Genomic DNA, 15,701 nt, shown 5'->3' with positions numbered 1-15,701 from the left:
TGTGTGTGTGTGTGTGTGTGTGTGTGTGTGTGTGTGTGTGTGTGCACGCGCGTGTGAGTGTGTGTATACATACACAACATGCACAATTCTCACATATTCTGCAGTTAGAATCGTTAATGTTGTAGGTAGGTAATCTGTATACAAAGAATATTTTTCTTTTTTTTTCTATGTATAAAAATGTCTTTAATATTTTTAATCTAGAATAAATGCGCGCGCATGCAAATGCATCTACTCTATCGCAATGTTCATATGTATTTATACAAATTTTCTTCCTATATAAATGTACTTTTCAAGTATACCATTTCAAGATCTATCTGTAGACTCTCTTTTTTTATATGTTTCAGGATTTATTGCACAACCAGGACACGTGTGCAATATCTCATGAATAAAAATCTCACAGTCTAAACAAAACATTTGATTACATTTTCCGCAGGTATATACCTAAAAATAAATATATATGATATGCTTGCTATCTAAAATATTCAAATGTATGTATATATATATATATATGACATCTTGGCAGATTAAAAAAACATCTCGTCTTTAATAAATTTTAATTTGTTCAATTTATCACACACTTGGATAATTTTCTAATCTTTAGTATTAGTGTAGAAGAAGAATGATAAAACCGTTACCTTTTTATCCTTTTGAGCAATAGCTTTTTGGCAACCAAAGCAGATAGTATAATCACTATCAGGTGCAATTTCTTTAAAAGGATCAACAGGAAATAGATAGTGATATGATCGGGCTAAATGTGGAGCGGATACTAGAGTAAGACCGCAAGCTCTACATTCCACAGGTAGCTCACAATGTTTACTGAGGCACTGGGGACAAAGGTAGCCGGTAGTCATAAATTTAACCGTTTCATCAGAATTATGTGCGTGGCTGTAAAGATTAAAGAAGAAAACACGGACAAATATTACGGGTAAAAATAAAGTCAAAATAAAGTATCGGAGCATATTATTTTGATTATTTTGATTTTCACACTTACCACATACATACTGTTATAGATGTATCTGGCGCGTTAGAGTGTAAAGCGTGATGAGGAAACCCCATTTTCACAAGCGCTGCATCTAATCGCGTTGCAGCAGGCGGAGGATCTATATGTGCATTCAATTGCTCCTTGTAATGTTTATCATCGAGCGCCACGCTATGTTCGCCACCGGTAATGTTTGCCATTCGTTTACAGATGTATAATTCAGCGGCCAATCCTATTACGCTACATCTAATGCTGTCCAATTTCATATTCTAAAATAAATACAACATTAAAAAAAGATAGATTTTCGAAGCAAACGAAAAACACAGAAATTAAAGCATACTCTTATTGTTTCGTTGATATCTCCAGGGTCGCATGTAGTCAAAGCCCCTATAATTACCAATATTTCTTTACTAGCATGCGACGGCAATAATTTCAATAACTTTGTTGCCAATTCTAAAGAATTTTGCAAAGAAGGCTCACCGCCTACTACAGTTTGTTGTAAAATTTGCAATTCCTATAAAATGGACGATAAGATTGCGATATAAGACAAAAAATATTCGAAATATTCCAGATATGATAAATAAAAAGAATAATATATATAAGAATAAAATAATTACCTTAATGTGCTTCTTTGAGTTACCAGCCAAATCGCTAACTTTCTCAGCCCTTTTATTTCTAGTTATAATTACACCTAATTGACTTATAGGATTTTGATAGAAAAATTCTTCAATAAAATCTTCTAGGAGCTTAAGATAAATACATAAAAAAAAATATATATATATAAATAATATTTGTATATTTTATATGTGCATATACGAGTATGTACATATGTATACATACACACATACACACAGGGTGTTAAAAAATGGTCGAGATCCCGTATTTCTTCGGGAGGATGACGTTTTTGAAAGAAGTGCGTCAGACAAAAGTTGTAAGATATAAAAAGATCTCTTTACAGATCTTATCAGTTTGATCTTGGGTGGCATCGCCATCAAGTTAAGATCAAATCGATTTTTTTTAAATGAGACATCCTATTTTTGATGCCAGAATCTAAGAGAGAAGTCATCCTTCGGAATAAATCCAGGGTCCCGACCTTCTTTGAAACACCTTGTATAATACATTATTATATAGTATATAATATTTTAAATCGCGCACATATATACAGGATATCCGCAAAAGTCGGAGTCAAACTTAGCGTGATAATGAGATTGAATAGATGAAAAAAGTTTATATAAACTTATATCGAAAAATGCTTCATTAAAAAGTGATAAATGTTCAAAGATTTACAGATTCGTTTTCTATGACTTGTACAGAATCATTGAATAAGAATAATTTTACACGTCTCAATAACTTTACATGTCTACGGATTAAACTAACTGTTGGAATAAATATTTGAAAAGTTTTCCCTCTGCAATATGTAAGCTTGCATTCATCCAATTAATGATTTTCCAACTCTTTCAAATATTTCTACTTCATAAGAAATAACAGTACTTAAATGCGCGTTTTAAATACATTCTCAAAGTTAGTTTTTTGTTTCAATAAGATTCCCATAAATCAACAATTTTGCGTACAATAAAAGTCAAAGGACATGAAAATTTGATTATGAGCTAAGAGACGAAATGATTGGTCCATAGCAAATCACCGATCTAATACCAAGGGAATCGTTAATTACAAAACTCATTCTCTCCAAAATAAGAATGGAATGTGTATCATGTATATAATCACATGATTCACACAACAAGTTATAAAGAGCAATTCTGTTCTGCTTGTATATCTTTGAATGTTTGTAACTTTTGTAATAAAACTTTTTCAGACATAAATTTCTATGAACTTTTCTCATCTACTCAACCTTATTAACATAGTTTGGTCCTATTTGTGGATATTCTGTATATACAGGAGAGAGAATGTATAGATAATACATATATTCTTTCATCGTACCTTCAGAGAACATAGAAAACGAGTTGGTTTCAAATCTTGATTCGACATTGACTCCGAAGCATCTAAGATGATATAAAGATGCCTCATCATTCCTAATCTGGCACCCTGTTTTCTTTCCAACTGACGTTTTCTCTTGGCATTATGAATAATATCTGCGACAGAGGCTTCCAACAGACCGTGATCATCTTCCTTAATTGCTTCCCTATAGATTCCAGATAGGTATACAATTGTCAAGAACATTGTTGTTACATTACTGCATCGATAGTACATGGATATAAAACTTTTATCTATTGTAGATCAGAGTACCATATTAAATGTACATAGATATATAAACAACATAAAATCCATACCATGTTTTTTCGTAGCCAGTTTCCCAACGGTACTCCTTTCCTTCAAATTCTTCTTCTGCCATTATCTAGATAAAATATTCTATGTAGAATAAAAAAATATTATTAGAATGATGAAAAACAAAAGATAAGAACGTCTTAAAAGCTATATGCATGTAAGTACATGCATATAGTACGTGTGAACGTCCTATGTAGTTCAATGTAATTATTTGATTCGCTTGAAAAAAATTTAGTTTACATATATTTGCACGAACTCGCACAAATCTTTGAAGATTATACTGGGTAATTACCATTGTGATAACACAAATCGACACAAGTCGACACAAGCGTCATTCTACCCTTGACATTCAGAGAGTTGTGTCAACTTGTGACTTGTGTCATCATAATCAGTGGTAAGCATCCACTATCATCGGATTCTACGTGATAAGAAGAATAAGACGATAATTTCGTCACCGTCCTATGTTACAGTCGTCTCTGCATTAAAAACGAAAGGAAATGAAATGAGATGTTGAAAGAAAAAAAAGGAAGACGAACAAGAGAAAATAAAAATACAAAGAACGGCGAATCTCGCGTGAGAGGTTAAAATAAACAAAGATTTGTAAAAATTCGATTCTGGGAATGAAATATGAATGGAAAGTTAAGCTCGAAAATTTGAAAGGTAAAAGCGACGCATCTCACGCACCGGATATTGCACATGAAACCGGTAAAACACCGTAGAGTTACTTTACAGTCGATGGAGTTGCATCAATCTCATTTCTAACGTCAATACCCGACAAAGAGAGTTTACGACGATTTGGGAATGGAGCAAAGAGTATATTTCATTTTCAAAGAATAAAGAGAAAGATTGAAATTGAAAAGTGTTCCCGATCGTTTCGGGAACTCAATCCAACTACGGTACTTGAATTGAGTTGAGTGTCGGGTATGCCAGGGACGCCAGGGACGCCAGGAACTCCAGGGACGCCAGGATATGCTATGCCTGGGTAAAATCCAAAGTTTCAGAGCGTAGATTTGATAGGTTACCCGCCAAAATCCGCGCTCCGGATAGGTCGAGACGAATCGTGGTGGGTTTAGGGAAAGAATGAGAAAAGTTGAGAAAGGAAAGGGCAGGAAGATTACGGATCGCGATATTCGCGATTGTTCGCGATTGATCGCGGTGCATCGTGGGTGCGGATCGCGGGCAAGTCGGAGCTGGTCGGAGCTCGGAGCATGCCGTAGCATGCCGGGAATGCCAGGCCAGGATTGTCGGGTAAGTGAGTAAGTATAACGTAACGTAACGTAATGTAACGTAACATACGATAAAACGTCTGGTCTGACTGGATAATGGATATGAGCCATGAGGCAAAGAAGAAAGAGTACAAGAAAGTGGGAGGGGGAGGGGGATTGTGTGCCGGGCGGCCGCCATCAGACATCAGCCGCCATGGCGCTGATGGCGCCACTGTCAGCCGACGCGATCGCTCATGGTTGCTGTTTTCGTCCAGTCTTGTGCGACAACGAGCCATTTTCCAAGCTAAGGAAAATCCAGCCGTTCGTCAGTTTCACCGTATGTAAGTGATCATCGTTGATTCGCTTTTGCGACCGCAATGTTAATCGCGATCCGAGATTTCATCAAGTGTTCAGAAAGCGTTCATGTAAAGACAGGAAGTGAGTAGTTTGTACAAAAGTACAGATCGGTGACGAGAGCCATCTTTGACGAGCATCGGCTTGTTCGTGAGAGACAGTGGAGAGACGACGAACGAGCTCGCATCAACGACCAACCACAACCGCGGCAGCGGCGACGACGACGACGACTACGACTACAACGTGGTAACAGCGACAACGACGCAAACAGAAACGGTGACGACGATAAAAAAAAAAAACGGCGCCAATTATACCGGCGCCAATGACACCGGTCTCTCGAACCTTATGATCAAAAAATAGTTGTCTCGCTCGTTATTAACACGAGACGTGAGATAAGGCTGCGCGCGGCGTCCATATCAGTCCATACCAGTCCATGTCCTCGTGGCGCGGGAACAATTGCGCGGCGAGTCACAATTGTCATAAAGTCAACGCTTGGCGCGAGTGTCGTCCATAATTCACACATTCGCGGCAATCGTCACTGGCCCCGTTTACAATCGCCCTGTGTCCCACAGAGCTCAGTGCCGCACGCCCAGTCTTCACGCTTTCATTACACGTACACGCACACACGCACGCGCGCGCGCGCGCGCCCACACACACATTTCATTTAAATGTAGAGTAATAGCTCCACAGTAGCTCTGGCGGTTCAACTGTAGATCATGAGTGTGCATACGAATCGGCGTGGTAGAAGCGCGAAAATGTATTTCTTGAGAAGAAAAAAAAAAGAAAGCAGATATTCGCCGGCGTTCTTCGTCCTTGCGCTACTCTTCGATTTTCTCGTTGCCGAACGCGAAATTTTGACCACGATGTAGTGTATACGTACCTCGCTCCCGTTTTCACTCCAATTTTCGCGCCAAGCAAGCCAGACCTCTCTCTCTCTCTTTCTCTTACATTCTTCTATTCAGTTAATTCGCGTCAGGAAAGTTCGATCCGACGTTTCTCTTTTTTTCTCTTATCGTTGTCCAAAAATCCATGGTGTAGAAACCAAATAGAAATCCCTTATTCATTCTTGCCGTAAAGGTCATTACACATACAAAAATTGTAATTGTAAGGTTTCAAGCAAATTTGTTTACGGCCTTAGGATTACGATTACAATTTTTGTATGTGTGACGGTCTTTATTGTTCAACGATGCTCTTATTTAATTTTTAGAAAAGGGATCGCGAGACGAGAACCGTATACAGAATGGAGGGAGACGATGGCCCTTCAGCCATCGGTAATAAATCCACCGTTGTTAAAGGTAATCGTTACATTGATCGTTACACTTTTATGTTATTCTCTGTCATCTCATCACACACACACATTTGGAAATCATAATATTTGACTTGTTTTTTTTTCCTTTTTTTTTTATACTTAAAGAGTTAAGATAAAATTTTTATTTTGCGGAAGATGACATAATAAATATTTTACACTTTAACTATCGCTCGTGCTTCGCTTTCAATTACTTTGCTACTTCACCAGCAGCGCAAGAAGAAATGGGACGATTGGATGTACTGGTATGTGGACAATGTCATTCTGTCTTTCATTTTATCGAAGAATTTCAAGAACATCGCACAAAGGAGGGAGCCTGCTCCAAAATATCACGTATGCGTGACACCAACGATGTTTGTATCTCTACTTACAGATACTTTGTATCTGTATGATCTATATGTGCTGCATACAAATATCTTTAGATATCTACATGCAGCCCATATTGTACAAAATTGCTTATTTGAAACGTTCCTTTGATATTTTTAGAATGGACAAAAAGCACAAGTATGGGCGTTTTTATTATGGAAGGATACACAAGTCCAAGACAGTTCAGACAAGGAGGCATCTAATGCATGGACATTATATCAGAAATGGTGTAAGATGGACTCGAAAGTAAAGGAGACTTGGATCATAGCAGGAAAAACTATACAAACCTTTACAAAAATTAGTAACGCAAAGATGCAGGATACCCTGATGCAATCAAATATAACCAATGTCGAAGGTGATTGGCTTTTTTTTATTTTTATTATTATTTTTCTTTTTTAGAAATAAAAACTTGTAGACAACATAAAGAAAATGTTTTTTTTTATTCTCAAGATTAAACTTGATATTGGGTGCTTCACAGGTGCCAAACCGATAATAGTTCGTAAAGTTGTCAGAAATGGACAACCAGAAGAAACAGGCGAAGCTAAAAAGGATTCTGCGAAATCACTGGAAACAAAAACGCAGAAGAGTGAATCTATGGAAATTGAAGTAGATAAGAAGGAAAAACCAAGACTGAAACCATCGATCAAGCCCAAAGTATTACACTAGTTGATGCCACTTGTTTAATAAAGTTAACAATACATATTTGGAATCTGCTTTTATTTATCCTAATATTTTTGTAGACCAAGTCTGGTAAAGCAACTATCGAAGAAGATGCAGACTTAAGTAACGAAGAATATATTGTCGATAAAATATTAGCCAAACGTTTTAATACTAAAAAGAGATGCCCGGAATATTTAATCAAATGGGAAGGCTATCCACAGTGGGTACTCTATATTAATCGCACGTATATTTTTTTTTCTTTTTCTAATAATTATAATAGTGTCGTCTGAAATATTCCAAATTTATAGTGAAAACAATACATGGGAATCTGCAGAGGCTGGGAATCTAGCAGCATGCAAAAGTTTATTGGATGAATTTGAGCGGAGTCTCGCCAAGCAAAAGGAGTCTAAAGCAGCGCAACAGCAATCTAATACAAAAGTCGTCGGACGTGTGAGTTTGCCATTGCAAAAATCAGTGATAAAAGCTGAGACTAGTCAGCCTGGACCAAGTACTGCAGTTCAAGCAGGGTGAGCAATTTGGCTAGTTTTTAATTAAAAAGTACAATTACGAAACATTTTTATATTTCTATAAATCACTGATGTTCAATGCGAATTTGCTAATTGTTGCATACACGTAGACGCCCGATGCGGTCTAGTAAATCAAAAGCGATGGATCAAGTCAAGCAATGGTGTGGCTCGATGAAAGATGAAGAGAATGAACGTATGTATTTAAATTATTTATGCACTTGACAGATATTTAATTTTGCAATCGATATATTATATAATATTGAACGTGTATTAAATAACATATTAAACGACATATTAAATACGCGCCATTTGAATTAATATTTATACGTATAAATTTGTAGTGTTAGGTAAAAGGAGGATCGATGATTCGGACAGCGATTCGGAAGAAGGAGGAAGCAGTGCTGCAAAGAGAACGAAAGGTGATACGGGCAGTGATGACGAATGGACTGGGGAATCTGAAGACGAAAGACTATTGGGCCGTAGCGACGTGATTCAACGTGCATTCAATCGCGCTAATGCGCAGTCCAATGGATCCAACAGAACCTCGGTTTCATCCACTGATCTGGCAACGTCATTAGGATTGCAATCTCCAGATGGAGCGAAATCTAGCCAACCGCCTGTTTTAGTGGCTAGTGCCAAGGGGGTTGTTAAAGTTGATCCGAAACAAATGCCGAATTTGGCTTCTGGTCTTTATGTTATGTCGCGCAAAGACGGTATCATTAAATTGAATTCGTCCCCCAGTGGGAAACTAGCGGTTAAAGGATCTTCGACGGCGCAAGGTGTTGTAATGGTTCAAAATCGAGATAATACAAACGTAATAAAAAAACAAGTAATCTCGACGTCGCAGTCCAATTCGATGACTCCTGTGAAAGTCGTTTCAAAAATGGACGGAAGCCAAGTGGTAACGCAGATGAAGGTGGTCACCAAGGCCGTTACACCGAAAATGGGCAACGTGCAGAAGAGCGAGCCTATAAAGATACAGCCGAAACCGGATCCGTCGCAATTGCAACAGATACATGTTGTGGCTGCTGTGCCGACACCGATAACTTTGCAACCGAGAATACCTACAGGTGTAAGATCTGCCCCTGTCACGCCTCAGCGAACGGTAGACGGTCGTCCTTTGCTACCTAGACCGTCGTTACGTCCGACAGCGACAACGAGCGTTCTTGGTACAATTCGTACGCCTGTCAGAGCACCTGCACCGAGACAGATTCAGGCGCAAGTGACGCGTCCAGTGTTGCAAAAGCGTACGACGACGGTCGTAAGTACGCAACAGACCGTTTCACCGGTTGGCACAGTGACCGGCACAGTTACACAAATTAGGCCAAAATTCACTGTACTCACAACATCTCCGCAGTCCAAACAGGTAATCAAAACTGCCAGTCCAGTACAACAACAGCAACAATCACAATCACAACAACAACCATCAACACCATCATCACAACAACAAACAAAACAGTCTTCGAAGACACCAGTAAGTAAGGCACAATCATTGTTATCTCCACAACAAAAGTTATTAATGGTAAAGAGAAAGGCCCAAGAAGCAGCAGGCATAAAACCGGGTGGTCGTGGACTTTTGGCAGGTGCTCGTACCGTTGCGGGACGAGGTAGAGCAAAAATAGGTACCGAAACGCCTTCAGCGATAAGTCAGACAGGAAACAAGCCTCCGAAGGAAAGTAAATTAGCGGAAGGTGATGGACTTCACATGGAATTCCACGAAGTTGGTTCGGAAGAGAGTAGCAGCGATGATGAATCGGATCTTCCCCCTGCTCCCGAGTCGGATGCCATTACGGCTCCAGAGCCTGAGAGTCCACCGCGTCCATTTACATTATGCCCTCTCACGGGACGCATAATTGGACCAGATGGTGAACCGATTGAGCAATCGGATGAACCTGAAACCGGTGAAACATCAACAAATTCGAATATAACAAAAACGGCGGTCACTAACACGTCCGAAGCTACGTCAGCAGATCTAACCACGGCTACGACTGTCGTCGCCAATGCCAATACCAGTACTCCTACACCCACTACAACCACGACCACCGTTACTGCAGCTGCCTCTACTAATGCCACCGCCGAATTGGTCTTACCTTCTCTTGACTCGCTCACCGAAAGCGGTGGTATTATGAGAGTAGAGATGAGTCCAGGTGGAACGACCGGCACCATTGTTCAAGACAGTGAAACAGCACAGATTAATCTATCAAATGTAACGATATCTGCGCCAGATTTACCTTGCTTGGACGATACCGCTTCTACAGTAGTAGTGACCGCCGCTCCACAGCCTGTATCCACAGCAACATCTTTAACAGAGACCGCCATTTCTAGTTCCGCTGAAACATCCATTACTACGGTATTGTCGACAGTTCCGGCGACATCTACCGTTACTATGTCTGTGACAACGGCGGATGTCAAGACTGGGGAAAAGATATCGGAGGAGAAAAAAATAACGACGAACGATGCATCCAATCTAGTTACTATAGCCGAACATGGCGTCGTCTATCAAGTCGCGAGCCAAGCTGAGGATGGACAGACCCTCCTTGTGACGCATGGCGCCGATGGCGAGCAGCAATGTGTATATGTCACCACTGAGCAACAAGGAGATGACGGATCAGTCTTGACGTTAGATCATGCGGTAGCTGAGGCTGTAGCGCAATTGATCCCCGATCAAGTAAATCTCACGCCCCAGTTTTATGTAAAGGAAGATGGAGCAGAACCAACGGAAAATTCAATGGTTATGTCTATAATGGATAACACAAATACATCCGATGTAAGTGGAACCCAAGAAGATAACGATGGACATAACGAAGGACAGTCCGTTATAGCTCAGGTGGTGCAAGCTGAAGAACCCACTCCAGGTAATAACATTTGGTTGCGCTCTCTGTATTTTCAAGTAAAGATTCCAAAATTTTTGTTCAAATTGCTCCTAACGTGAAATACAAACGGTGTATACTGGTAATTGCATGAAAATTATCGAAACTTCTTGCGTATAGAAAGAATGAAATATTTAATACTTTCATCGAATCTCTGATTTGTTTCCCCTTTTAGGAGGAACCAGGAGAGTGGTGCTTTTGTTACCGGATGGAAATTTAATGATGACCGAAGTGGATGAGGATCAGTACGCTGCTTTGGAACTTGATAAGTGAAAACGGATATCATTTTGCGCATATGCTAATAAAATACCATGGCAATGCATCGAGTTGCACGTACGTGCATATTGTACGTTTAAAACGTGATCGTGAATTGTATATATGTAAAAACGTTCAACGTTCGTACAATTGCACGTTAATGACGTCTTAATATTCAATGACTAGACTAAATGTTGTAAGACGAAGAAATAGCTGGTATACTGTAAAAAAAATCAGCACACACCAAGAAAAAGTTAAATTTTTAGATTAAACAAAAAAAAGAAATATGTTTATACATACATACATGCATACAAACATATATACATACATACACGCACGCGCGCACATACACACGCACACACGCGCGCGCGCGCGATGTATGTGAATGTCTGATTTTAAAACAATTTGCAGACATCTCCATTTTGTGTTAAACTTTAATAATATCGGATAGCACAGAGAAATACGAAACACAAAGATAAAACAGTACTTTCAATGCAGTGATTTAGTATGCGCGACAAAGCAAACATTGTATTTGTAGAATAGTAAAATATAATATGGGGTTTTATATTTTCCAATCAATAATAAGCTTTGGTAAAAAGAAATCTTATTCCATGCATACAAAGTCCAAGGTGATGATACGGTATGATTATCGGACACTAAGGTAAATTGAATCCATCCAATTAAAGCATAAAGCATATAAAGAATACCGCGATACTATTTAGCTGAAACAAAAATTTCTTATTCATTATTTTATCTTCTTGTTGCATAAAAATGAATAAAATTATGCGAGAATGTGTAATTCTATAAATTATACCGTCTGATAGATATGTATGCCATATTCATTATATGATTGCAGCATGTGTTTTATATAACAAATTTAATTGGATGTATTAATATCCGCCACAGATTAAAAGTCTATTATAACCTTAATCCAACTTTAAACTATAATATAAGAATTTTGATTGATGAAAAATTGACACGAGAAAGAATTTATCAAACGTAATAAATTGTTCTGACAAATCATCTCACGCGAATTGAATTCGCACTATATGTAATGCCTTTATATCAATTATAATATTATGTACGAGAGCCTTTTAAATGTGCGCTAAAACGCACATTAATGCATCCCCAATGAATTTCGCTATGATGCAAACATCACATGGATTGTGTATGCTTATCTATAGAATAAATACATAAGTGCACTCTAATGAAACACTTATAATTTCTGAACCTATAAAGCTTAAAATACAATGTTGTTGAACAGAGTATCAATTTGCATTCTGTTATTAAACCCATTCCTACAGTAGTTGCAGGTAATCCTAAGATATTGCAAATTAGTTGTAACCGCTAGTCCGTGTTATACTATTCATTGGAGATTGAGCATTATGAGTTGAAGATTAGAATTCAGAACAAAATGAATTAAAATTAGAATTATCTGACTGGTCGAATTCTAATTCGTAATCCTCAGTCTCCAATGCGTAGTGTGATACAGGTTTCATGCATGGAGTAAAAATTTAATTCCATAAATAATTTATATAACGTATAGATGTTGTGAAATAAATAATTTTAATTCTCACGTAAAATCTATTTGCGATTCCTGCAATGAAAACACGAATGTGGTTTCAATTTTTTTCCTTCTATTAATCTGTTCTTTTTTTTTCTTGTTTTGTAAAGATTTAAAAAATTGAACAAAAAAAAACGAAAAATGACATCCCATATATCGACGATGTTTTATTTTAGCTCCGTATATTTGAAAACCGCTGAAATGTGTCATAAATATTATGCATAAGTTTGTATTTAGTTCTCAAGTTTATTCCATTAATATCGCTTTTAATATGCAATAAACATAAAATTATAACTTTTTACAAGTCAGTCTACTTTCGAAATGTTATATCGTATGATAAATCCTGTTATTAGAAACTTCAATATCTATAATCCTCATGACAAGTTTTTGTGTCAAGTATATTATAAAAATTTCAATTATTTTTATCATTTTCTAATAAATATTAAATATATGTAGTTCTCTCTTGAATTAACGCCTCGTCATCCGTTTTCTATAATTAAATAAAAAAAAAAACAGCGAGGCTATAATATCATATATAATCTATAATATACATAACGTAAACTGTAGATTTTCAGTGTAATCGCAGTGAATAACGAAACGCAACTTATATCATAGCCTCGCTGTTTTTTTTATTATTATTATTATTGTAAAATGTATGCATTAAATGCAGATGACATTTAAGACAGAGCTGCATTTTATTTAAAATTTATTTAAAAAAACGATAAAAAAACAGTGGAGACACACCTATATATGTTACGTATCGTTAATTTTTTCTCAGGAAAGTCGAATCAACTTTCTCGTCAGTTAGACGACCAGAGAGAGGTAACTCAAAGCCAAAATTACGAAAAACAATTTTAATTGCAATCCCTAATTCTGTGGAATTTCGTAATTATGAATCGAATAAATTATATCGGGTATATAAAAAAATATAATTTTTTAATACTATTCTATCTCTCCTCTCTCTACTTCTTTTAATTCCTCTTCATTGTAGAAAGTTATCATGCTACAAAACGTGAGCAATTCTTCAGCTAGATTTCAATTAATGGCAAGACCTAATTATTCTCAATTCACTGTCATGATCGAACCTAAAACACAAACAGGGAATATTTCTCCAGGGATGCATAGAAAATTGATTATTTTTTTTCGTTGCGACGTCTTGGACGAACCTACTGAAACGTTAGTAATAAATGTGCAACAAGGACGTTCGGTAATTATTAAATTATGCGGGTATCGAGATCCACCATTATTGAGAGGTAAATGAATTTACAATTGTAATAAATTCGTTGGTACGTGTATAAGTTGCATGTATGAAAAAATATGTAAAATATATATATAGGTATAAAATGTAGAAGATAAAATTGATACGGTATGTAAGAAAAATTTAGGATTGTAATCTTCCAAAGCGCATGCGCGCACACACACGCACACACACGTATGCATATCATTGTTTTTTATAGTGATTAATATCCCCTATTTCCAATATTCAGTGAAAGAACTGCAAACAATAGCGAAAGATACGAAATGGATTATAGAAATTCCATATCGACAAACGGATTCTTACGAGGAAGTATAGCTCTATTTTCTAATTTTTAATGACATTGAAAATAATTATGCAATTACTAGTTAAAAAACTATTTTAATAAAAACTTACAGTTTATCGACACAGGTACGAGTGCATCAGATACATCTACAGAAAATGTAATGCGATATAGGAAATTAAAGAGCTTTGATTGTGGGGAGTGTCTGGTAGGTGAACAAGTTACCTTACTCCTGATGATTAAAAATGTCGGTGGCGAGGGAAGATTCTTTATTACGAGCGAAATAGATTGGTGTTCGATGCACATCGAGGTAAAAATAATGACACTATAAAAAAATAGAAAAGTATAGTTATTGACAATAATTATACAAGTATATTTCTATCTTACTTTAGGATGTTACTAACAATAATATACTGATTTTACCACCTTTTGCTATATGGCCTGTGTATTTTACCCTCAAACCACAAGAGCATATATATCTGTACCTCTACTTCTCCCCTGATGCTCATGGAATGCATGTAAATTATAATGCAAACAAAAATTTGTTATATCTTTTCTGTTAGATGTCTTTCCTTCTTTTTTTCCCAGTGTTAGAACATATCTAGATACACAAGTATGTACCTATAAATTGCGTTGAAATCTTTCTATATTTTATAGGTAGTAAGTATGGTATGCAATTTCCGCTAAAATATCTAAGTACTTAGATACTTTCAAAAAAGTACCCACAGATACTTTTTTGATAAAGTATCTTAGATACTTCAGTGGAAATTGCATATGATACCTAGTACTAAATATGGAAAGATCTCAACTCAAGTACTTGTATAACATGTGTATCTAGACATGTTCCAATACTTTCTAAGTTTCTTTTTTCTAAAATTAGATGGAAACATTATATACGATTTGCAATAATTGTTCCGTGATAACGATAGAGATCATCGGAGATGGAGTTATGTACGAACAATAGTGTAGAAAGGTATACTTATTTATATATATAATATTCTTATTCACAAAAATGTATCATTTTACCATACACACACGCGCACGCACGCACGCACACAATCATATTATAAACACAATGGTAAGAAGCAATGACCATTATAAATATTACTAGGACTGAAAGTCTATACTTCACGTGATATATATTATAGATTTTCGGTACTAGCAGTGTAAGTATATCGGAATATGACTATAAAGTAGGTTGCAGAAATTCCATTTTTAGAAACAAAAAAATTCTTTTTATGAGAAGAGGTCTTCAAAATAGGCATTTTCTCTTTTTTTCTTGGCATGTTCACTTTTTTACTTCTTCCAAACTTTCTTAATCTCCCCCCCCCCCTCCTCGCTCTTAAATTCTTCTTCTTTACTTACTGTCGTAAAAAAGATGACAATAAAGTTTTTAGATTTTAGCAAAAAATATTACAAATTTATTAAATCAACAAAGAAACTTTCTTTTTCTCTCTCTCTTTTTATTAAAGTATTGTGTAATACAGCTTCGATCAATTTCATCAACATTTTTTCAAACATGCAATAAAAAATCCAATAGAATCACTTTCAGGACCAAATCTGCATACTTTTTTCGCATTCTCATTCGTTAAACCATCTATAATGTATCCTCGAGTGCCATATTTATCTGTTTTTATTCGATCTTTAACAGATTGTAATTGCAATTTTGGAAATTGTTTCAATGCCCAAGCGATAATTCCTTCATTCTCTGCTATTGTGATAGTGCATGTACTATACACCAATGTCCCTTTTGGTTTCAAAAGACGTACGGCCTATATAATAGTATTTATCTTT

At 36.5% G+C, this 15,701-nt stretch overlaps 4 protein-coding genes across 27 annotated transcripts in view; 2 read left to right on the top strand and 2 right to left on the bottom strand.

Moving 5' to 3' along the window:
• Positions 1 to 19: 19 nt before the first annotated feature.
• LOC108755797 (general transcription factor IIH subunit 2) lies at positions 20 to 4,510 on the bottom strand. 5 transcript variants are annotated; one of them, XM_018499063.1, is made up of 8 exons: positions 4,285 to 4,510; positions 3,268 to 3,332; positions 2,918 to 3,119; positions 1,597 to 1,725; positions 1,320 to 1,493; positions 992 to 1,248; positions 636 to 885; positions 20 to 441 (listed from the first exon to the last, which is right to left on the bottom strand). In XM_018499063.1, the coding sequence occupies exons 1-8, from the start codon at positions 4,480 to 4,482 to the stop codon at positions 304 to 306; spliced, it is 1,413 nt and encodes a 470-aa protein (XP_018354565.1). In that variant the 5' UTR covers positions 4,483 to 4,510; the 3' UTR covers positions 20 to 303. The 5 variants fall into 5 exon arrangements, with proteins under 5 accessions (XP_018354565.1, XP_018354569.1, XP_018354568.1 ...); XM_018499067.1 differs by having other exon boundaries at positions 4,163 to 4,298; XM_018499066.1 differs by lacking the exon at positions 4,285 to 4,510 and adding an exon at positions 3,555 to 4,140 and having other exon boundaries at positions 3,268 to 3,346.
• On the top strand, positions 4,442 to 11,038 carry LOC108755792 (mucin-5AC). Of its 14 annotated transcripts, XM_018499054.1 has the most exons (11): positions 4,748 to 4,808; positions 4,931 to 5,097; positions 6,029 to 6,116; positions 6,338 to 6,480; positions 6,614 to 6,848; positions 6,972 to 7,147; positions 7,234 to 7,373; positions 7,462 to 7,680; positions 7,791 to 7,873; positions 8,022 to 10,535; positions 10,726 to 11,038. In XM_018499054.1, exons 3-11 carry the CDS (start codon positions 6,062 to 6,064, stop codon positions 10,821 to 10,823), a joined length of 3,663 nt encoding a protein of 1,220 aa, XP_018354556.1. In that variant the 5' UTR covers positions 4,748 to 4,808; positions 4,931 to 5,097; positions 6,029 to 6,061; the 3' UTR covers positions 10,824 to 11,038. The 14 variants fall into 14 exon arrangements, with proteins under 14 accessions (XP_018354557.1, XP_018354548.1, XP_018354547.1 ...); XM_018499055.1 differs by lacking the exons at positions 4,748 to 4,808; positions 4,931 to 5,097 and adding an exon at positions 4,442 to 4,518; XM_018499046.1 differs by lacking the exon at positions 4,931 to 5,097 and having other exon boundaries at positions 4,525 to 4,808; positions 6,341 to 6,460.
• Positions 11,039 to 12,597: 1,559 nt separating this feature from the next.
• Positions 12,598 to 15,701, top strand: part of LOC108755801 (deleted in lung and esophageal cancer protein 1 homolog) — a 4,470-nt gene continuing 1,366 nt past the window's right edge. For 2 of the 4 annotated variants that reach the window (XM_018499075.1, XM_018499073.1), the window contains exons 1-7: positions 12,598 to 12,765; positions 13,148 to 13,283; positions 13,361 to 13,622; positions 13,827 to 13,936; positions 14,023 to 14,217; positions 14,300 to 14,425; positions 14,788 to 14,880. In XM_018499075.1, coding sequence (XP_018354577.1) covers positions 12,746 to 12,765; positions 13,148 to 13,283; positions 13,361 to 13,622; positions 13,827 to 13,936; positions 14,023 to 14,217; positions 14,300 to 14,425; positions 14,788 to 14,871 — 933 coding nt within the window. In that variant the 5' untranslated portion in view covers positions 12,598 to 12,745 and the 3' untranslated portion in view covers positions 14,872 to 14,880. Of the gene's footprint in view, positions 12,766 to 13,147; positions 13,284 to 13,360; positions 13,623 to 13,826; positions 13,937 to 14,022; positions 14,218 to 14,299; positions 14,426 to 14,787; positions 14,881 to 15,558; positions 15,631 to 15,701 lie in introns of those variants that run through there. The other 2 variants (XM_018499074.1, XM_018499076.1) reach the window with 2 other exon arrangements.
• The window catches only part of LOC108755800 (putative methyltransferase NSUN6), a 4,860-nt gene continuing 4,515 nt past the window's right edge, over positions 15,357 to 15,701 (bottom strand). For all 4 annotated transcript variants that reach the window (XM_018499071.1, XM_018499068.1, XM_018499070.1 and 1 more), the window contains one exon: positions 15,357 to 15,679. In XM_018499071.1, the coding sequence (XP_018354573.1) occupies positions 15,410 to 15,679 (270 nt within the window). In that variant the 3' untranslated portion in view covers positions 15,357 to 15,409. The remainder of the gene's footprint in view (positions 15,680 to 15,701) is intronic.

This window comes from Trachymyrmex septentrionalis, unplaced genomic scaffold (assembly GCF_001594115.1).
Source record: "Trachymyrmex septentrionalis isolate Tsep2-gDNA-1 unplaced genomic scaffold, Tsep1.0 scaffold9, whole genome shotgun sequence".
Classification (NCBI taxonomy): Eukaryota; Metazoa; Arthropoda; class Insecta; order Hymenoptera; family Formicidae; genus Trachymyrmex; species Trachymyrmex septentrionalis.
This window is presented reverse-complemented; position numbering and strand designations above follow the sequence as displayed.

Excerpts from the sequence above, each read along its gene's own strand:
- LOC108755797 (XM_018499063.1), bottom strand. The coding sequence starts at position 4,482 with ATGCTACGGCATGCTCCGAGCTCCGACCAGCTCCGACTTGCCCGCGAT. Across the intron at positions 3,120-3,267 it reads ACTGGCTACGAAAAAACATG|GGAAGCAATTAAGGAAGATG; the intron begins GTATGGATTTTA and ends TGGAATCTATAG. Across the intron at positions 1,494-1,596 it reads ACTCAAAGAAGCACATTAAG|GAATTGCAAATTTTACAACA; the intron begins GTAATTATTTTA and ends TCCATTTTATAG.
- LOC108755792 (XM_018499045.1), top strand. The coding sequence starts at position 4,585 with ATGGATATGAGCCATGAGGCAAAGAAGAAAGAGTACAAGAAAGTGGGA. Across the intron at positions 4,809-6,028 it reads GTTCGTCAGTTTCACCGTAT|AAAAGGGATCGCGAGACGAG; the intron begins GTAAGTGATCAT and ends TTTAATTTTTAG. Across the intron at positions 10,536-10,725 it reads AGCTGAAGAACCCACTCCAG|GAGGAACCAGGAGAGTGGTG; the intron begins GTAATAACATTT and ends TTCCCCTTTTAG.